Source organism: Mustela lutreola, chromosome 4, assembly GCF_030435805.1.
Source record: "Mustela lutreola isolate mMusLut2 chromosome 4, mMusLut2.pri, whole genome shotgun sequence".
Taxonomy (NCBI): Eukaryota; Metazoa; Chordata; class Mammalia; order Carnivora; family Mustelidae; genus Mustela; species Mustela lutreola.
The window spans coordinates 27,429,786-27,451,903 of NC_081293.1; the positions used below are offsets into that span (position 1 = coordinate 27,429,786).

General features: G+C 53.9%; 1 protein-coding gene across 1 annotated transcript; it reads right to left on the bottom strand.

The window, feature by feature from the left end:
- Window positions 1-13,893: 13,893 nt before the first annotated feature.
- On the bottom strand, window positions 13,894-21,254 carry SFXN3 (sideroflexin 3). Its single transcript, XM_059169154.1, has 11 exons — window positions 21,102-21,254; window positions 19,714-19,877; window positions 18,873-19,047; window positions 18,439-18,533; window positions 18,006-18,081; window positions 17,775-17,860; window positions 17,368-17,495; window positions 17,136-17,185; window positions 16,411-16,460; window positions 15,682-15,729; window positions 13,894-15,410 (listed from the first exon to the last, which is right to left on the bottom strand). Exons 2-11 carry the CDS (start codon window positions 19,872-19,874, stop codon window positions 15,314-15,316), a joined length of 966 nt encoding a protein of 321 aa, XP_059025137.1. The 5' UTR covers window positions 19,875-19,877; window positions 21,102-21,254; the 3' UTR covers window positions 13,894-15,313.
- Window positions 21,255-22,118: the final 864 nt, after the last annotated feature.

Here is a 22,118-nt window from a genome sequence, read left to right on the forward strand (position 1 = left end):
TCCATCCAGCAACCATTGAAGATAAGCACTGGCTGCTGTTTTCCGGGCTGCTGGCCTCTCCCGTTCCCCACATTCCTGATGACATGACCAACTTCCCTCACTTAAGACTCCTGCCTGCCCCCAGGGGCTTTGCAGTTCTGATCCTTGAACCAGATGGTTCTTTGGTTCTCGTTCACAACAAAACAGCAATAGCGACCACTTAGCCAAAGGTTCCCATGTGCCAGGCGCTGTAGCTGGCAATTTACACACAGGAGCTTGTTTCAGACCTACAAAACCTTGCAAGGTAGGATTATTAACCTTAGTGTTTAAATAAGAACACCAAGGTTCAGACCTGTCCGTAAGTTTGCCCACTGTCACACTGACCAGAAAACAACAGAGTCAAGACTTGAACCTGGGGCTGCCTAGGTCCCAGACATGATTACTGCCATCACGCTATCCTGATGCTATCACAGTTCTCTTTGTCAGCCTAACTTCAGGACACCTGGAGCCGGAACTGCAGCGGGCGGTTTATGACTGTAAATGCCCCGTATGCTGAGCCAGGCCCTAGAGATGCCGGTGAGCGTGTGCCCAGTGAGCTGAAATCCAGGAGGTGGGAGGTGAAGCGGCATATCCTGGGTTATAGCATCTGGGCCCCTGAGGTCAAGGTGATTCACGGTGAGTATCGAGAGAAGACAAGAGAGATGAGCTGGGGCTGGGCGGGGGAGGCACGTCAGTCTCCCGGGAGGACAGGACCCTTGAGAGGCCTTTGGGAGAACTTCCAGATGCTCCAGCGCTGAGACAGGCAGGTAGAGGGTGAGAGAGCTTATGGCTCACACAGCAGCCGCTGCTGTTGGCAGAAGCTCTCCCGGCTGTGGGTACTTGGAGTGAGGGGTTGTGAGGGTGTCTAAGCTGGAGGGGTGGCGATGTGAGCCTCGGAGCCATGGGGCTGAGGGGTCCCACCCGTGCTGTCCTCCTTCCTGCCCCTCTCCCCTCCTAGTCTGAGTGATCTGTGGTAACCAAGCAGTTTCCTTCGCAGGAGGCAGCCCAGCTACCTTACAGGGGGAAATAGGATTGAAGCCTTTCTTAGGTGCAGCAATTTACCTAAAGCGTCTGGACCACCAACCCCCTGCAATGCAGGATCGTGAGAAGGACCGGGAGGAAAGGACTAGCTCTGAAGCCCTTCACTTCGGCGCGTGGGCTGACCCACGACTTACCTGGCGGGATGGGTAGCAGGAGGGACGAGGCGCGGTCAGAGGGCACCGCACCGCGCGGTTCCGTGGCTCAGTCAGGTGAACCGCGCGAACCCAGAACGCGGCGTGGGGCCGGCGATCCCGCAGCCAAGGCCTGGAGCGCCCCCTGCGGGGGGCCGAGAGCACCGCAGGCAGGTGGTGGAGCGGGGCGAGGAGGCCGGTGGAGGGAGCTCCAGCCCCGCCCGGGGAGCCCCGGGCGCCCCCAGCCCACCTGCGCTAGGGCACCCCGCCCGGGGGAGGAGGGGCGGGAGTCCGAGGCGGGTCGGATTCCCAGCCAGCTCTCTCCTCACAGGAGGCGGCCCATTATCCGGCGTCGTTAAAGAGCAATTAGATGGAAATTAAGCCGAGAACAAGTATTGATTATCTCATTAAGGCCGGGGGAGCCCGCTCTGTCGGTGAGAGTTTACCGCCGCTCACCCCATTATCTGCAAGGTGAAAGCCTGCGGTCATCAAAACCCACTGAAGTATCGATCTTACCCCTATCCCCAAACCCAGTCTGGGGCCCTCCCACTAGGTCCCACCTTTAAAGAAGTGACGCGGGGGGGGGGGGGGTGCGGGGCGGGGAGGGGGTTGTGACAGGTGAAGGAGGATCTCAAGTCCCCACTGTCTGGGCTTAGCACTTCCTCTGAGGTTCCTTTCATTTTCTTTTTCTAAAGCATTATTTTACCCTGATGATATGGTGGGTGAGGGGGCGCGAGACCAAAGATAGTTCACATCTCTCTAGGGTGGTAGAGGGGAGTCCCCTAGTTTTTACATCCATGGAAGATGAAATAAAGTTGAAACTTAACCGCAAGTATTTACCTCTGTCAGCACAGTGTTTAGGGCATCCCTGAGCCCCAAACTCCTTACCCTGCAGGGAAGGGGGGGAAACCTAGCTCTGGATCACCACCATCTCCAAAGGAAGAGATACTTTGGACGGCCCCCAAGGCCCCCAAGTTCTAGAAACCTCGAGTTCAGAAGGGGCTTCCCCAGGGTCCCAGATGATGTGACCTTTGGAGAAAAATCACTGCGTTTTAGAAAAGTTGTTTTCTGGGGCGCCTGGGTGGCTCAGTTGGTTAAGCAGCTGCCTTCGGCTCAGGTCATGATCCCAGCGTCCTGGGATCGAGTCCCATATCGGGCTCCTTGCTCTGCAGGGAGCCTGCTTCTCCCTCTGACTCTGCCTTCCACTCTGTCTGCCTGTGCTCGCTCTCGCTGGCTCTCTCTCTGACAAATAAATAAATAAATCTAAAAAAAAAAAAAAGAAAAGTTTTCTTTTTTTTTTTTTTAAGATTTTATTTATTTATTTGAGAGAGAGAGAGAGAGTATGAGAAGGGAAGGGTCAGAGGGAGAAGCAGACTCCCTGCCAAGCAGGGAGCCCGATGCGGGACTCGATCCCGGGACTCCAGGATCATGACCTGAGCCGAAGGCAGTCACTTAACCAACTGAGCCACCCAGGCGCCCAGAAAAGTTGTTTTCATCCTAGTTTTGCTTCTAGCTAGCTTGAGGCAAGTCACTTGCCTGTTTAGGCCACAGAGTCCTTACAAGAATAGGGTTGGAAGAGCTCTAAAGCTTCTGTGCCCTCAGACACAACAATCTGTCAGACAAAGTGCTGAGCTTAGGCTGGCAGGCCCCAGGGGTGCAGCCCTTGCCTGCCCCCAGGAGCTTATGCCCTCAAGGGGAAGAAGACATTGAACAGATAATCATGGAAATAATTAATAATTTACCATTGCGATATAAGTGGGAAGGAAGAGTGCAGGTGCTATGAGGCTGTTTAAGAAGGGAGCAAAGGGAGGTTGCACAGGAACCAGGTGTTTCAGTAAAAAACACGGGGATCGCCTGTTGCCCACTAACTCATTCAACAGACAATTACTTGCTCCAGTGAACTTGCTCCAGTGCCCATGGTGAGCAAAACGATGGTCCCTTCTCTCTGGAGCCCACAGCCAAGTGAGGGTGACCGATATCCATGATATAACCACAAATAGGGGCGCCTGAGTGGCTCAGTGGGTTAAAGCCTCTGCCTTCGGCTCAGGTCATGGTCCTGGGGTCCTGGAATCGAGCCCCACATCGGACTCTCTGCTCTGCGGGGAGCCTGCTTCCTCCTCTCTCTCTGCCTGCCTCTCTGCCTACTTGTGGTCTCTCTCTGTCAAATAAATAAAATCTTTTTTAAAAAACCGCAAATAAAGGCAGGAACACACATACGATACGTATTCTGAAAAATATGACGGAGCAATGAGCGAGAATGAGGAGGAATCGACTCGGGGAAGAGAGGGTCAAGGAAGCATCTCTGAGAAAGCAATAATCCGTCCATCATTTAAGATCCGAAGTCCTCGGATCGAGTCTTTGGGAAAGCTGGGAGAGTCTCCTGGAGAGGGCGCACCTTCCTCCCCAACTCGCCTTGCCTTGGAGCGCGCCCAGCGCAGAGACCACGCAGAGCATAGAGTTCGGGTCTCTGACACTCCCGACCCTATTGTGGGGCTCACCTGAGCGAGTTCCAGGAGAGCCCAGGGGAAGAGGGGAAGAAGGCGGAGGGGGGCGGGCGCGGAGGGGGGAATGGCGGCTGCAGGTGGTACGCCCGGCGCTCACCAAGTTGGCCCGAGCTGAGCGTGCGGCGCTGCTGCGGTATCTGGGCTCCTCTCCCTGCCCCGGAGCCGGGCATCTATTAATCTTGGTTGACGGTTTCTAATGTCCTAATTGGGAAGTGGGGAGAGCGGCCCAGTCCGCCCTAAAGGTAGAAGCGGCTAATGGGCCTCTTCATCACCGCCAGGAGCGGGTCCCTGGCGGAGCGCGAGGGGAGCTGCAGCAGGTGAGACGCGGAGCTGGCGGAGGCCCTTAATGAAGTCGCGGGGCCCGGGCGGCGGGAGCTCCCGGGAGGGAGGCGGTTCCGGGGGCGAGAGGGCGGTGAGCTCAGCCGCGCGCGGGAGCTCACCTCGGCGCCCTCCACCTGAGGAGGCCTCCTGGGGGCGCGTGCGGGGATGGGGTGGGGGTGCTGGATTATACCTGAGTATATACGGATCTTATCAGAGGTGACAGGAGCTGAACGGGATGGGGGCGGGGGTATCGCCCTGCAATAAGCGAGGCCCCGGGCGCAAAGTGGGCGCTCCGCAATGTGGCGGGTCCACGAGGCGTGGGCCCGACGCGCGCCGGGCGGAGATCTTAGAAGCAAGTGTGCCTTCGCAGGCTTCCTGGACCCTGCCTCCAGAGCGCCTTGTCTTTTCGTAGCCGCGGCCCTGCCCCTCTGAGACTCAGTTTCCCTTCTGGAGCGGGTTTGTGGTCTCCCAAGCCCTCCGCCTCTCATGTCGGTCCCCCCACCCGCCCTTTCCAGGATATCCTAGCGGGACCTGCAGCCAAGCTAGTCCCACCAATCCAGTTCCCCTCACCCACCCCGTGTGGCCCAAACCGTCGGGGGGAAGGGTTGGGGGGGCGGGACGCTTGGGCCCACCCAGCCGGGTTGGCGCCGCTCTCCCCCTCCCCTGGGAACCGCTGCGTCCCCGTCCCGGAGCCGCGGCTTCTCTGCGGGTTTCGCTGTCTCTCGCTCTCTGTCAGCCTCTCTCTCTCCCGCCCCCTTCTCCCTCCAGCCGCCTCAGAAATATATTGTATTCTCACCTAATCCTGTTCAATTACAGCATAATAAAACACATAATAAAAACCTAATTCATTTTTCTCCCTCACCCCCCCCCCCATCTCCCGGCATCTTCTTGCTCGGGATTAAAAATTTGTCTTCATGCTTGTGGCACCGCAGTCCCGGCGCGTCCGCATCTTTAATGTATGAGCCCGGGAGCTAGGGACCCTCCAGTCGCCGTCTTCGCTCAAGGAAGGCGTCCGCTAGTCACCTGAGGATGCGGGTGCGGAAGGAGGAGAGAAGCGCAGACCTGAGTGGGGCCCCATTTGCAGCCACCCCTCCCTTCCACCGGATGGCTTGGGGCTCAAAGCCCCCCAGATTTCCAGTGGCGAGGCGATAGCCTGTCGGTCCGAGCCAAAGGACCCAGTGTGGCCTCCAGAGGGCGCAGCGTGGGGCAGGTCTCGGGATGGAGTTTACTGAGGAGACTTGGCAACCCCATGCCGCCCCGTCCCCTGATGCAAGGCAGAGCCAGGCGAGAAGGAACCCCAGTGTCCTTAGCCTCCATTCTCTCCTTTGCTTCTGATCTCAGCTGGCCCGGCCAACACGCCTCTGGCTTCTAAATTCCCACCACCATCCCCAGTCCCTAGGGACTCTCTACCACCCTCTGATCACATTGTGAACAACCTGGATCCCTGAAACAAGGTTAGAACTTCCCACAAAGAATTATTATGAATTCAATAAGAGAAAATTTCCTACAAAGCCACAGTGCCTGGAGTTTACAGAGGGCAGCTTTGAGACCCATTACACCCCAGTGATATTCCCTCATGCCTCCATTTCTTCCCTCATGCATTTAGGGCAAGAGGTCCCAACTTTCTAGAATTATGAACCCTTAGTTTTCTAGTAATTAAAAAAAAATTTTTTTTAAGATTTTCATTATTTATTTATTTGAAAGAGAAAGAGAGATCACAAGTAGGCAGAGAAGCAGGCAGAGGTGGGGGGGGCAGGCTCCCTGCTGAGCAGAGAGCTGGATGTGGGGCTCAATCCTGTGACCCTGAGACCATGACCTGATCGGAAGGTGGAGGCTTAACCCACTGAGCCACCCAGGCACCCCTAGTAATTTTTTCACAGTACCCTAGGCCGAAAGAAATATCTAGTAGCTCCCTATAGGTACTTAGGTTCAAGCAATTTTGAACATATTTATGGCCTAACTCCTTTGTACTCTTTTGAAAAATGAATACTCATACATTGGGGGGAATAAAGAATATATATTTTAAAGATTTTATTTATTTATTTGAGAGAGAGAGTGAGTGGGAGGGAGAGGAAGAGAGAATCTGAAGCAGACTCTTGTGCTGAGCAAGGAGCCCAGTGTGGGGCTCGGTCCCACAAGAGCATGACCTGAGCTTGAACCAAGAGTCAAACGCTTAACTGACTGCGCCACCCAGGTGCCCCAGGTGTTTTTTTATGTAATTCTCTTTATTATTATTATCATTATCATTATTACTTTCTTTTTTTTTTAAAAGATTTTATTTATTTATTTATTTGACAGACAGAGATCACAAGTAGGCAGAAAAGCAGGCAGAGAGAGAGGAAGGGAAGCAGGCCTCCTGCTGAGCAGAGAGCCCGACATGGGACTCGATCCCAGGACCCTGAGACCATGACCTGAGCCGAAGGCAGTGGCTTAACCCACTGAGCCACCCAGGCGCCCTACTTTCTTTTTTTTTAAGATTTTATTTATTTATTTGATGGACAGAGATCACAGTAGGCAGAGAGGCAGGCAGAGAGAGAGGAGGAAGCAGGCTCCCTGCTGAGCAGAGAGCCCGCCCGATGAGGAGCTCTATCCCAGGACCCTGAGATCATGACCTGAGCTGAAGGCAGAGGCTTTAACCCACTGAGCCATGCAAGCGCCCCGATCATTATTACTTTCAAGTAGGATCCACACTCAACGTGGGGCTTGAACTCACCACCCCAAGATCAAGATTTGCGTGTGCTACCCACTGAGCCAGCCAAGTGTTCCCCCCTTTTATGTAATTCTTAACCTTTGTTAGTTACTGATTGGACGTTGAGGATGCTGAGATCTGCATTACTTCTCAAAGCTTAGAATCAGCTTGGCTATTGCCATTCTTATTGCCTGTGCCACATCAATTCTTTTTGTCACAACAACCATCAAAAATCCAGTTTTGCAAAGACATTGAAAATAACGCAGCATGATCTGATTTTGGAACCGTGAACTGGAGTTTGTAGTTTGTGCAATGTCCAGATGTGGAATATTGCTGGGTTCCTCTTGAAAACAGAAAATGTCCTGTAGCAGTTTTGCAAATTCATTGTGGCACTCTGGGATGCCTCCACACACAGTTTGGAAACCACAGATTTAGGGAGTCTGCCTGTTTCCTTTACACAACAATGGTCTTGGAAAGTTTAGGACAATTAGAAAGTTTAGGAGGTCATTTGATTTGGCAGAAGGAAAAGAACTTGAATTTCATCCACAAGTCAGGGTCAGCTATAAGCAGGGGAGTCTGGGGGCGCCTGGGTGGCTCAGTGGGTTAAGCCGCTGCCTTCGGCTCAGGTCATGATCTCAGGGTGCTGGGATCGAGTCCCGCATCAGGCTCCCTGCTGAGCAGAGCCTCTCTCTCTCTGCCTGCCTCTCTCTCTCTGCCTGCCTCTCTCTCTCTGCCTGCCTCTCTGTCTACTTGTGATTTCTCTCTGCCAAATAAATAAATAAAATCTTAAAAAAAAAAAAAAAAAAAAAAAAGCAGGGGAGTCTGACAGCTTGAGGTTTAGGTGTTGGAAGCCAGCTTGCAGAAATGGGGCCTTGAAAGAAAATCACTAGCCGTGAGGAGCAAGTCCAGCCAGGAAGAGTCAGGCTCAGCAGAAGGCCTGAGTATCATAAAAAGGAATTCCTTTAGGTAGATTATAGGAGGGATGCTTAATCTTACATCACTACTACCCAGTACCTTCCCACCCCATCGTGCCTTGGTGCCTTGGAAAACAGGCCATGAAAATGAAACCATATGACCAGAGGCCCAAGCAACTCTACCGTGGGACCACTCAATGGGAACTGGACAAGAGTAAGGCGAAGATGTCTCCTTTCCAGCATGCCTTAAGTGATGGCAGCTCAGTGCCAACTCCAAGAAGCTACAGAGGGGAGCACCTGGGTGGCTCAGTGGTTTGGGCTGCTGCCTTCAGCTCGGGTCATGATCTCAGGGTGCTGGGATCGAGCCCCGCATCGAGCTCTCTGCTCCGCAGGAAGCCTGCTTCCCTCTTTCTCTCTCTCTCTCTCTGCCTGCCTCTCTGCCTACTTGTGATCTCTGTCTGTCAAATAAATAAATAAAATCTTTAAAAACAAAAAAAAAAAAGAAGAAGCTACAGAAGTAGAGAGACGGTAGGTCAGCACCACGGGCCACAAACTACCACAGGAAAGAGGCATTGACATGGTGCAGAGAAATAGACAACAGAGTGGAAGACAGTGGCTCTGATTACATGTGAAACACTCTCCCTCACCCCCTTTCATTTGTGGCTCCTGGAGAGATACAGAAGAGATGGGGCTGAGCTCCTCTCCCTGGCCATCATATGTAGGGACATTTCTAGGGACAGCTTCACTTTACCTGAAGGACTTTTCAAGCCCCTAGGTTCTTTTTTTTTTTTTTTTTTAAGATTTTATTTATTTATTTGACAGAGAGGTCACAAGCAGGCAGAGGGGCAGGCAGAAAGAGAGGGGGAAGCAGGCTCCCCACTGAGCACAGAGCCCCACTGGGGGCTCGATCCCAGGACCCTGAGATCATGACCTGAGCCGAAGGCAGAGGCTTCACCCACTGAGCCACCCAGGCGCCCCTAGCCCCCAGGTTCTGATAAACCTCCCTGGGAGGATATTCTCTCCCATTCTCCAGGCTGAATGTCACTAAAGACATGAGCCACTGTTTCCTTTGTAAATATGTGACATATTTTAGATTTGCTGAGGAGTAAAACAGATTGAGAACCACTGTGTTAGTGATCTTACCGAGGACCAATCTATAAGTGGGTTTAGGGCACTTTGCTTTCCATTCATTTATTCAGCAGACATGTATTCAGTACTTACTGTGAGTCAGGCAGCATTATAGGTGTTGCAGGCATGCAAAAGTAAAGATATGGGCTGTTGTTTAACAGCTATAGAGTTTCAGATGTGCAAGAAAAAAAAGTTATGAAGATCTGTTTCCCAACAATGTGAATATACTTAACACTAGTGACTTTTACACTAATAAACAGTTAAGGTGGTAAATTTTGTGTTCCGTGTTTTTCACATTTTTTTAAAAAGATCTTATTTATTTATTTAACAGACAGAAATCACAAGTAGGCAAAGAGGCAGCAGGAGGGAGGCAGGCACCCTGCCAAGCAGAGAGCCTGATGTGGGGCTTGATCCCAGGACCCTAGGATCATGACCTGAGCTGAAAGCAGAGGCTTTAACCACTGAGCCATCCAGGCACACCTCCACATTTTTTTTTTTTTTTAAGGGTAAGATATGGTGCCAGCCCTCAGGGAAGATTTCATTTCCGCTGGAGACAACATGGAACCAGTAATAACACATTGTGTATTAAATATCAATCATGGCAATTCCCAGCTCACAGTTATTGCCCTACTCCCCAGTCATAGAGCTAGATCTGAACCAATGATGTCCACTGTCCTTGTAACTTGACCCTGACCTCTGGCCACCTCCTGGGAGGAGACAACTGATCTAACCTGCACAGATTTCTGAAACTTGAATGGGAGATCAGAAACTGGAGCTGTTGAAGCTGCTACCTGAATGGGGGTGTCTAGAAACTCCAGTTGCTGAGGCCCCAGAGCTGCCCAGCTTCCTGCTCTTTGCAAAGCCAGCCTGGCTAGTGCTGCCTCTGGTTCTGAGAGCTGCTGCGGAGTCCTTCCAATACATCTCTGTTGACTGAAGCTAGCCACAATCACTGTTGTTTTCCACAAAATAACTTGAATTAAAAATAACCCAAACCAGAAGTGCTTCTTCTGGGAAATGAAATTGCAGTTGATTAAGGACTTGCTGGTGATAAGAGAAGGAAGGTCTTTAGTCAGGTAATAATATAGGTGGTTGATTGGTTAGTTCATAGATTTACACAGCAAATTCTTGTTCCATAAACAAACACCTTACCTTGAAGAAACTGCTTATGGCTTGTTAACAGGAGCAGGTTACTCTCCTATTGGATGTACAGGGTCACAGGAGGAGGAAGGGGTTGTGTGTTTGGCCCAAGCTATGCAGGGTTCCTCCCCCTTCTCCCCGTCCTTATTCAGTTGCAAAACTTTGCTAAGGGGCGCCTGGGTGGCTCAGTAGCTTAAGCCTCTGCCTTTGGCTCAGGTCATGATCCCAGAGTCCTGGGATCGAACCCCGCATCGAGCTCCGCATCGAGCCCCGCATCGGGCTCTCTGCTCAGCGGGGAGACTGCTTCCCATCGCCCCCGCCCCCCGCCTACTTGTAATCTCTGTCTGTCAAATAAATAAAATCTTTAAAAAAAAAAACCAACGTTGCTAAGATTAGAGGGAGAAGGAGAAGCGGGAGGAGGTTGGGATGCAAAGCTGGGGACTGCAATCGTCCCTCAGGCAGCCAGGGTTGGGACAACTGCCCGGGAGGTAAAGGTGTGTGTATTTAAAAAGAGAGGAGGGAGCTGCCCAGGAAGCTCCCTTGGAGGGGATGATGCAACCCGGTCAAGATCCCTCCCAATTTCCTAGCAAAAGAATGCATCTGCATCGGGGGCCAGAGATCCTTGACAGGTAGGGAGACTGACTTGGAGGGGATGGAGAGAGGCTTAATGACTGCTGGGCACAGGCTGTGTCCCTGTAGCTGGGAAGGGCCTCGGTTCACTCAACAGGCCATTTCTACCTAGCTTCGGCCACAGAGCCACTCTTAGCAGAGTTCAGTAAACGTTTCCTGAACTGTGCGAGGCAGGTGCAAGAGGCAGGGCCGATAGCCTCGTAAGCCCCGAAATAACCCGGGTTTGGGACCTAAAGAGGGAGAGGCCTCGCGCGATTCCTCGAAAACCTCGCGGATTTCCGCGCAGGAAGTCAAGGGGCGGGCGTCGAGGTGCTCTTGAGCTTCGAAACTGGAAAGGAGGGAGGCGATTTGGCGGATTTAAGGGTCCGGGACCGAGGTCACCCGGAAAGCGGATCTGGGCTCCTCGCTCAGACCGGGAAGATGAATCGCATTCCGGGCCCGGGAGGATTAAAGCCGTTGCCTGGGAAACGGAAAGGAGGTGGAGCCGAGCCTGACTTTGACAGGGGCCAGAGCAGGGGCGGGACTCTGCGCCAGACTGGCTTTGCCCCCCTGGGGGCGTGGCCTACCTATGACTGACAGGCACCCACCCACCCCCAGGGCGGGGCTGGCTTGAGACCGACAGCCGGACTGAGGAAACCCGGCTTTGGCTGTGATTCGTCGGGCATCGCGAGGGGACAGGGGACTAGCCTAGTCTGGCTGGCATGCGCCCACAGCGCCGGAGCTGAAACTGGCCCTCACCACGGCCCCTAAGATGCCGGCCTCAGTGACCCTAGAAAAGAGTAGGGGACTCCAGAACAGAGCAGGATATACTGACTTGGCCCCCTCCCTCTGGCCAGGCTAAGCCAGAGGGGAGCCCTTTTCTTCCTTAGAGCATGGGCTGGGAGAGAGGGAGAGTTGTGGTTTTCATAATGGGCAAGGTGGGGGCTCTGGAGCAGATGAGGCCAGGCCAGGGGAAGAAGGCTGGGAGGAAGACCAAGGACGCAGATGTAGGCTCCCAAAGAAGGGTCCCAGAGTCTGAGCAGGAGGAGGAGAAAGGGAGGCCCAAGAATGGGAGAGATCGCTTTCCAGTGAGAAAAGGGCTGCCTCTGCCCAAATGCTGACTTCTGAGGAAAAAGTCCAAGAGTCTGGAAGCAGTTTGGAAAAGGTACCTGGCTAGGCTTTGCCCCTAGAGAGCCAGCCGGTGAAGTGAGCTGAAAGCAAACTTTTGCTCTGAGAAGCAGGTGTGGAACTAGGAAGGAAAGATGGGAAGAGAGCCTTCCTTCCTAACTGTCCCCCCCCCCCCCCAGTGCCTTGGCTGGTCGTCTCTCTGATAGGGCTTGGTGTTATCTGCAGAGTGTAAATAAGTACATTATAAAATGTTCTTAGTGATTTTAGCAGAGATTCCTGCACCTCACTCCCCAAGTAGGTTTATTTTACATGGATTTTCCAATAAAAGTTCAAGGCCGCTTTTCAAGGGGGCTACCAAAGGCCAAAGCTGTACCTTCAGACAGAGGCTTGAAGAGTTGACCCAGGGCCCCATGGGCTTGGTGGGAGGCAGCACTCAAGACAGGCAGAACAGGATAGAATTGAAATGTGTCTTCTAAATGTCACCCCATATTTAAAAAAAAAATTTTTTTTAAGTAAGCTCTGGGTTGAAGGTGGGGCTTGAATTCAGGAGCCCAAGACCAGGAGTCACATGCTGGACTGACTGAGCCAGCTAGGGGCCCCCTCTAGATGTTGCCACAAATTCAATTAAGAAAAAGATGGGTCGGGGCGCCTGGGTGGCTCAGTGGGTTAAAGCTTCTGCCTTTGGCTCAGATCATGATCCCAGGGTCCTAGAATTGAGCCCCGCATCGGGGGCTCTCTGCTTGATGGGGAGCCTGCTTCCCTCTCTCCCTCTCTGCCTACTTGTGATCTCTGTCTGTCAAATAAATAAATAATCCCAGGACCCTGCTTGGGGCTTCCTGCTCAGTGGGGAGTGTGCTTCTCCCTCTCCCTCCTCCCTGTTTGTGCTCTCTCTTTTATTCTCTCAAATAAATAAATTAAATATTAAAGAACAGGAATCTTTGCTCATGCTCCTTCAGCTATAAACCCCTCAACTCTTCTGTGGCTTTAGTAAAAGGTCTGAGTATACTGTGGGCCTCAGTTTTGCTGGACTATAACCAAACTGGGCCCAGGGAGGAGACGCCCTGAAATGTCAAAGGGACCAGGAGAACTATTTCAGGTTTGGCTGGGGACTAGCAGGTCAGGAAGAAGCTTATTGTCGTGGCTTCAGAGTCACCAGGCTTGGCTTGAATCCTGGTTCCACCAGTCCCTAGTTATGTAGCTGCGGGCAACTTTTCACATGTCTTTAAGCCTGTGTTTTTGCTAAGAGTGGATATAACATGTCTGACCCCACAGTGGGTTGTGAAGATCATAAAAAATAGTGGGCTTAAAGCACTGGGCTTTATTAAGCCTGGCACCACACATAGGGCTCAATGAGCAGTGGCTGCTATCACCTCCACTGCCCATATGAGTGAATTTCTACGGCCCAAGACGCATAAGTGAGCCCAGGCCTAGGTACCAGGTTCACTTCTGGCTGCTCTGGGAACATGTGGCCCTAAAGATTTTTCCCTAATCACCTACTGTGAGAGGTTTGAGCTGACAAGGGGAAATAAGGTCTATGCCCTGCTTGGAGTAGACAATGGATTTTACCCTAGATTCATTCATGTTTATTCTTTTGCATCTTCCAAAGACAAGACTTACGGTAAAAGATGCAGCTATAAACTGTTTAATAATAGCTCTCATCATCTATTCATAGACGTGAAATTTTGGTCTCAGTTTTCCCAGGAAAAAAAAAAAGGGTGGGAGTTTGCATAAGGAGGAATGGAGGGCCCTGGGATGGGGGTGGGGGGTATTAACCAGCAAATGGTCTGTGCCAGGCTTATTCCTGTGTTGTACTGATGGGGTATGAAGGGGTATGGAGGGTGTGCTGGTGCCCTAACTTCTCTCTGATAGAGCTGGACAGTCCTTCCTCTCTCCAGAGGCTGCCCCGGGAACCAGAAGCTACCAACCCATGCCAAATGCCTGAAGGGAACCAAGAAGCCCAGAGACTGGGTTGGCCTGTAGGTGTGTGATCAGCCTTCTTAGCAAAGAAGGAAATGGAAGGCATGTACATCCCTTCTAGGGTAGTTAGTACTCAGGGTGTGAATGGAGGACTGATTTTCTAATCTCACCGCGCCCTCTGCTGGGAGCTGAAGTTCCTTACAGAAGGGGAAGGAAGAGACTAAGACCTTCATTTCGTGGGGAGGGAAGGCAAGGCCACAGGCAGGAGGCTGGCTCTCCCTGGACCCGCAGGACATGGAATCAAGTGAAGATCAAGAAGTAGACAGGGTAAAAAAAAAAAAAAGAAGAAGAAGAAGTAGACAGGGTTTCACTTTATTGAGTAACAATGGCATCATAGTTTTAGTTGCTGGTGGCAGATAGCTGGAAGAGAAGGAAAGTGCTCTTAGAGGATCCCATGGGGGCCTTCCTTCGTTGGCCAGAAGGCCCAACTCACTGTTCTCACTGTGCCACCCACTGCTTTGGCCACAGCTCGTGGGAGTTGGAGTCAAGGTCCAGCCCTGTACCCTATGAATGTATCATCATATATTCCATTCCCAAGCCTACCTCTCCTTTGGACCCCCTGTGGATGCCCCGGCCCTTCTTCCTCTTGGGAGATGAGGGCAGAAGTAAGGGTAGGAGCAGGACTAAGCCTCAAAAAAGAGGAGCTAAGGTCGGACTTCTGCTGAATGTCTAAGAAGAGCCAACAGAACACAAAATGTCCTGTCTTAAGATTGTACACTCAGGGCCTAGTTGCCCTTGGGGGTGTCCTTGTCACATCCATCCACTCAGATACCTGAGCAGGGTAAGCACCATGCCCACAGCTGTGTCCCTCTGTAAGAGGGGGCAGTGGGAGCTCTTAAAGGGGAATGTTTGCTCTGCCTTCATGGCTTTTTGGTGTGAGGAAGGAGTTGGGACCGTAGCGTAGAGTCTATGATGTCAGAGCAGACCAAGAACTCTGAAGGTTGTCCCTAAAGACGCCCACACTGTGGTGTGGGGGAGATGGAAAGATGGCCGGGGTGCTACAGGATACTGACACTCCTTTGTTCTCAGAGAGGAGAAAGGATGAAGGTAATCTATTTCAGGATGTGGGGGATGCCTAAACTGCCTGTCTCCCTTATCCTGTCATGTCTTCCTCTGCCAGCCCAGTTCCCAGGTCAACTTTGGGAGCTAGGAACCAGAATTCTGAAGAAGTCAGCCCAGTTTGGCTGGCAAGTGACCCTCAGTCTCTGCGCTGAGATCCCACGGCTCCTCCTGCATCTAGAAGGGGCGAGGTGCTGCTAGAAATGTCTTGGCCAGTGGAACTGTTGAGGCAGGAAAGTCGTGTAGCCTGGCTGGCTGACAGGTGGCGAGAGGCCAAGAGAAGCCAGATAGCAGGATACCCTAGGACAGCATGTCTGTTCCTAGTTTCCAGAACAGCACGTACACACACACACACACACACACACACTCTCTCTCTCTCTCTCTCTTACGCACATGTATCGTATACGTACAAACGTAGGTAGAGAAGCCCAGCAGAAAGGGATTGTGTGGCCCTGCTCTTTGAAACCAGAAAGGAGAGAAAAAGGCTGAATGGAGGCACCTCTCTCAGCCTAATGGACTGCTGATCTCCCCGGCGGCTCCCCCACCCAGACCCCACCCAGTACCAGGCAGATGGGCAAGGGAAGGGGAGGGAGAGTGAGGCTTCAGGAAAGCAGCAGCCCGAGGAGGTGAGGGAAGGGGCCAGAGACTGACCCTCCCTCAAAGCCCCTTGTTGTAGTAAACCACTTCGATGTCAGGGTTTTGCTCACGGATCCGAGCCCTCAGCTCTGGCTCCAGCCTGCTCACAGGTAAGGAGCTGCAACAGAACAGCAGAGGTGGGCTGAGTATTCCCGGAACCCAGCCTGCATCAGGCCAAGCGATCACCGCCCTTCCTCCTCCTGGACTGAGGAATCTCCTTCGGCGGCCAGAAAGCCCAGCTCACTATCATTTCCCGGCCCCAGAATAAGTTTAGTGCCAGGCAGGCCAGCCCTCCTCCTGGAACACACTGAAGGCCCCTAAGGGCAGGTGCTTCCACAGATATGGAGACCCATCCAGAGCCCCCAGTCCAGCCGGGGGGCAGCACTTACCTTCTCTGAGGGAACAGGGCACAGCACAAGGGGGTGGCAAATACCAGGCTGGGGAGAAAAGTGTTGGAAAGGTTTGTGAAGTTTTGACCTAAGGCTGTTCCCTCCCTGCACCCCATGCCTTCTCTGGAGACAGCCCCTAGGGGTGGAGACTGATTAAAGCCAATGGTGACATTAGGTTCTGGCTGAGGGACGAGCCTCAGGGCAGCGACCAGAACCAGAGGGCCAGAACCAGCAGTTAAATGTGCATGAAACTCCTGGATGGTACCAAAAGGTATATTTTCCTGCTTTCCTCTCACAAACGAAGACTAGAAATATCTCTTTGAGGGGCACCTGGATGGCTCAGTGGGTTAAGCCTCTGCCTTCAACTCAGGTCATGATCTCAGGATCCTGGGATCAAGCCCTGCATTGGGCTCCTTCTCTGCTCAGAGGAGAGCCTGCTTCCCCCTCTCTCTCTCTCTGCCTGCCTCTCTGACTACTTGTGATCTCTGTCTGTCAAATAAATAAATAAAATCTTAAAAAAAAAAAGAGAGAAGTATCTCTTCGACTAGACTCTTGTCCTTTAAGGATGGAGATCACCCACAGCACGCCCTACAAATGTCCCAAGACCCCCTACAAGCCAGATGTATGAATGAATGAAGTACATGAACATCTTAAAGTCAATAAATATCCACCACACCCACCGTGGAAAGCACACTCTCACACACCCTAGCTGAGTCTTCACACACTTACCAGAAGCCCACCAGTCCCACCTGCAGGGGCGCCCCCAGCCAGGGGCGACGCTGTGGGGAAACAGAGACAGTGGAATGGTTTGCAACCCCTCCTCCCCTCCCCTCCGCCAGGCCTGCTTGCGGACACCCTCCTTAGCATCCCATCACCCATTCCCCCCTCTCGGAATGGGTTCACACCTCCTCTAATCCTCTACTCACTTCCTCCTAGCCTAGTGGCCTCCATGAACCTGTCCCTTCTCGATTCACTCCAGCCATTAGGGACCACCATTCTGTTCCCCCCAATGGACCCAGTTGGTGCTCAATACTTGTGAATAAAAGATTCAGTGAATGAGCTTATATTCCTGTGTCCTGCTTCTCTGTTCTGTTCGTGCATGTGTGAGCCCGTGTGTCTTACTGTTGTCAGTAGGTGACCGCATGAATATGCTGTCAGATGTGATTGTGGTAATCCATCCCTGAGTCAGAGGCCTCAGGAGTGACACTGATTCTCTTCAGGACAGAAACCATTTCCTTCCTTCCCTTATCTTCTCCTCCTGTCCCCTCAGGGTTCCTTCACCCCAGACCAATCCCCTCTTGCTGAAGGAATGAAGGGGGAGGAGGCAGCACAGGGGTGGGGCAAACAGGAGGCATGTCTCGGACTCAGGCCAAGCTGGAAACAGGCTCCGGGGCAGGTCACTTCTGCTTCCAGCCACCACCACTTCCAGGATGGGAAAGGTGAGAGTGACCTACCTTTAGGAAGTCTTTCTTCTCCAGAGTGTCCATGATCACGGGGGGAATGGCTGCAGGGAGAGTAGGGCAGCAAAGGAGGGAGTTAGTGACATGAACATCAGGATGCCCCCGGGAGAGCCGGGAGAGACGGATCACCCTTCACAGCTCCTCCCACTCCCCCGCAGCGTCACAGCCCCCAGAGTGCTCAAAGCCCCTGGAGAAGCCCCCCCCCCCCCAGGCGCCTGTGCCTCACCCATGGCAGGAATGGCCATGCAGATTCTCGATATCACCACCTGGAAGATTCCTTGCTTGGCCGCAGCCACTGAGTGGCCAAGTCTCTGATTTTCCACATCGGTCACTGGGATGCCCACTTGCAGTTCCCTGAAAAGGAAAGGGGGTTGGGAGGGGGGGGTCACACCACAGGCCCTAAATCTTACCAGCAATGCCCTCTTGGGCAGCTGTTCCCTGGGGTCCCCTCAGGTGTCAGAGAGTCAAAGGCTATAGTTCCCAGCCCAGGATCCCAGAGTCAGACTGAGACTGTGCCCAGAAACTTCTGTTTGGGGAGGGAGAGGGCTGGGCCCCCCCGTGTGGCGGGTCAGTGTGCCCACACGTGCACCACCTGTGTGGTGGGCGCGCGTGCCCAGAGCGGGAGCCACTCACCTCTGCCTCATCAGGGGGATGTTGATGCAGTTGGCAGCCGCCACCGCGGCGAAGGGCACAAATCTGCCGACCAAAGGGGGCAGGTGCTGGGGGAGGGAAGATATCACTTAGTGGCCCTAAGGGCCATGGGGTAGGAGGAACTCTGGGGAGAGACGTGGGGAGCCTGTGGATTGGTGTGGACGAAAGATGAGGAAAAGGGAGATGAATAAAGGGCACGTGAAGGGCATTTACCTTGGTGAGGGATTTGAGCCCCAGGGCTGTGGCCACGGCGCCCGTGGTGGCACTCACATAAGCCGTCCCCAGCTGCCTGTGGTGACAAGAATCAGGACACAATGTGGGAGGTGAGCAGTCTGGCCCGCGGTTCTTTCTCTCAGGGAAAGGCCAAATCCTCCATACGTGAGGCATGGAAGGCAAGAGAAATTCCTCCCCTGCCACAGTGTAGGCTTGTCTGGAAGCTCCGCTTCCTCCCTTTCGAGAGAAGAGGGGCCCCCAACAGCGCATGCAAGGGGATGCCATGCCCTCAGGCCAGGAAAGTGGGGAGAGGCGCAGGCCTCGAGGAGGGCTTTGAGGCATCGGACCAACAAGCACAAGCACTGGGGGAACAGTAGCAAACAAGAGGGAACAACAGGAGGTCGGGGCGGAGTCGCTGGGTTCGAGCTCTCACCTCACAGTGATGGGAGCATCGCCACTGCGGTTGGAGTAGTTGACAACAGCATTGAAGGACTGATTCACCCACTGCCAGAACACCACGGTCGGTGTCTTCCTGAGGGAAAAAAGACACTTACTTCTGCCCCCTCCACGGTGTCCCTCATCCTCAAATTCCTGATAATGCAACCCCAGAGGTTATGCCCAAACCGTCAGGACGGGCACAGCTGAGGACCCTGGGACTTGCTCTGGTGACCCCCGCATGACCCTCCCCACCTGCCCCACTTACACAACCACAAACCCTGTCTCTGAGGCTGAGTTCCGCACAGTGTCTGGGATTCTAACACGAGTTCTCACCCACCCACTATTTTCAGCCCACCCAGCCTCACCTCGTCATCAAGCTACACTCTGGCATGCCTAAAGTACTCAGGGAGGGCACCCATGGGACAGGACCTGCCTGTAGAAGGTGAGCATGCAGCCAGTGATGGTCATGTTCATGGGCACCTGCGCCGACATACGGCCAATCAGGACCACCTTCTCCCCCGTGTCCGGATGGAAGGCTGAGTCATACACATACTTGGCCCTCCACAGCTGGTCCTCGGTGAGCCCAGGTGTCACCACACCAGCCCTGCAGAGAATGGCAGGGAGGAGACAGGTAACTGGAGGTGGCAGATCTGTCCCTGTAAGGCCTGACCACTCAGCTCAGGGGACGTCTGGGCAGAGGACCAAGAACTTTGACCCCCGATCTCAGAATAAAGGAGCTCCTTGTCTCGGTGGGAGAACCACATCTTCCCAGAAGAGTAGGCAGGTTCCTATTTCTGTTTTCCTTGTAGCTCCACAGAGAGGGGTCCCCTTCTCTTTCTGCCTCAGTGCCTGGTCGTGGGTGATGGTGGTTCCCAGTGGAGTGAAATGGCTAGGGGCATCACAGGGGCTTTTTCTCCTGGAAACAAGGGGGAAGCTCTCCTTCTCCCTGGGCTCCACGTTGAGACCCTCTGTTCTTGTAGAGGGTGGCCTAGCAGTGGGACACGCCCCTTTAGAGGGTTTGTGAAATAGATAGCAGTCCCCTGCCCACCAATATCCATGCCACCTCTTCAACCCAAACACCCTCAGATTCTCTGGATTAAAGCTCTGTGCCATAGCTGTCTGTGAGTCCAACACATAAGGCCAGGGAAGAAGAGGGTGGAGGAGTGGGGCAGGGTCACTCTCAAGCTTGGGGAGATAGATGCAAAAGGTACTGTAGTCATGGCAGGGAATGAGGCTCTGGGCTACAGGGTCAGACGGGGGATTGGTCTACCTATAGTTCTGCACGATGTTCCGGGAGGCTTCCAGCTGTGCTCCAGACAGCAGCAGATTTCGGGGGTCGGTGACAGTGAAGAAGTGCCGGGCTCTGCCCAGGAAAGTGCTTTGGTCCCAGCGAGGTTCCTGGATATTGATATCCAAGGGCAACTCACCCATTTTCTGCAGGGCAAACACCAGCGTTGGGAGGACTCCAAGGAGGGGGTCCAAGAGCTCTGCCTGTGGGAACCTCTGGTGGGCCCTGCCCTAGTCCCTGGGCCGCTGGCCAATCCCTTCCAGAGCTCAAGGTGACTCCAGATAGGTTAGCAGGGTTGGGGGGAGGAGCTGTTTTCCAGGCAATGTTCTGCCTCGGAGACTTGCAGCCACCGGAGGAGGGGGCAGGGGAAAACAGAACCAGAAAAACAGATCTCCTTTGCACTCTGGCCTAGTGCAGATTTTCACCAGAGAGGGCTGACACGTGTATGGTTGACGCAAGAGCAGCAGCTAATCCTGTGTAGTTACTCTCGGGCTCTCTAAGCACAAAAATACATATTATATGCATTATATATCCATGTTCACGTCAGCTTTAGGGCCCAGCTGCCTGGAGACCTAGATGCAAACTTCCAAGGCTGCTGGGGAAGATGGCATAAGCCATCCAAAACCCCAGCCCCTGATTGGAGGAGAGCAAGGGCTCAATGGCCACCCCAGGGGCTTATCTATTCCAGATCTCAAGTCAGGGACGCTGATGCCGGTCACGGTCACGCATGCGTGCTAGTGGGCACGCCCCAGTCTCCTCTCCAGGGGCATCTTCCTCAACCCACACTGAATGGCCCCAGGCCCTCCTTGTTCCCCAGCTGGGCGGGGCTGGCACTAACACCCGTCCACCTCTCCCCAACACACCTACGGCCCAAAAGAATTCAGTAAGTGCCCTCTCCACCCAATACAGAGAGGAAAACCTGAAGCAGCATCTGGCCGTGTTAGGCAAAATCCTACAATATGACTAATCCTCTCCAACCACACTTCCTCCCTCCCTGGAGACACACCCTCCCCTCTCCCGCGCACTCACACGAACATACCCACACACATACATACATGCCCTACACAGACACACGGAGGACACGCCCTGCATACCCTAGCCCACAAAGACCGTTATCTGCACGCTCACACATGCACGCACAAACCATGGCCATCAGCTGCAGACACCTGAATGTACAGCCCCATGAGGCCCCACCCTGACATTCCTCCCCGCAAGCCGCCTCCCCTCGCGCTCCAAGGACTCCTAGAACCAAAGATACTGAGTCCGGAGAGGACAGGGAGCACACTTCAAGGCAGGCTTCCGTCCCTCTTAGCGCCCCCATCTCCTACTCCCCTGACCGCCGAACCCCGCCCGGGACAGCAGACACTCACGCTTTCTTGAGCTCCGGGGCTTCTGGCCTCTGCAGCTTGCAGACCCGCCTTCCTCTAGGCGCCGCGCCCCTGCTCCTGCCCTCCCACCCATCACGCGTAACGTCACGCGTGACGCTAACCGGCAGGAGGGGCAGGGGCTCCCCGCCTCCGCGCGTTCGCCAAGCGTGCCCAGGGATTGGCAGAGCTTGGAGGCGGTGGGTGCCATTTGGGGAGACGCCCCCAGCCCGGGCTCCCGGGACCTGGCCCAGCGCCGCCTCCCAGAGCCAATCAGGGCTCGGGAATCAGTTCTGGCCAGTCCCCAGCCAGAGAGAGGAGGCGGGGGACGGCGGAGCGCTGCCCCTTTGCTTGCAGTCCCCTAGCTGGCCTCTGGGGGGACCCGGCCTCGGCCCCAACGTGTCTAGGTTCCCCCGGCGAAGACTCGCAGCGCCTTCCACGGCGCGGAGGGGCCATCCTCTGATGGTGCGCTCCGAGGGCCTCGGATTACCGCCCGGCTTGTTGCCAGATGGCCGCCTGGGCAGCGGCCTCTGCCTCATTGGCCCCCAGGGCTCCTACCCCAGTCCCCACAAGCTCTTGTCGCAGCACTCCGGCATTCGCAGCCCTTCACAGTCTCCCTCCTGCCTGTGTCCTCTCCATGTCCCCACCCTTTTCCTCCTCCAGTCCCCTCCTTATCCGCCTCTTGTAACCCCTAGCTCCACTGGGTCCCCAGTTTCCTTCTGCCCCCTAAGCCTGCACCGCAGACCTTGGCCCTAGTCCCTGCCCTGGGATGTGTAGGGGCAGAAGGCTCAAGATACCCCTGTCTGCATCAAGCAAGTGGATCAGAACGATTCTTCCTCCCCCTAGTGTCGTGGAACCAGCGGCTCCACCCTGTGCCCTTTCCAGAACTGAATGGCCGGAGAGACAGCGACACAGAAGGAGGATGCAAGTGAAAGAAGGCAGTACACACACACACACACACACACACTCACTTCACAACTCACCCAGTCACCTCAGAGAACACGCTTGCCCCGTACCCAGGTG

Coding starts and splice junctions, on each gene's coding strand:
- SFXN3 (XM_059169154.1), bottom strand. CDS start 19,874: ATGGGTGAGTTGCCCTTGGATATCAATATCCAGGAACCTCGCTGGGAC. Junction 18,082..18,438: donor GATGCTCCCATCACTGTGAG/GTGAGAGCTCGA, acceptor TTGTCACCACAG/GCAGCTGGGGACGGCTTATG. Junction 17,496..17,774: donor ATCCCCCTGATGAGGCAGAG/GTGAGTGGCTCC, acceptor TTTCCTTTTCAG/GGAACTGCAAGTGGGCATCC.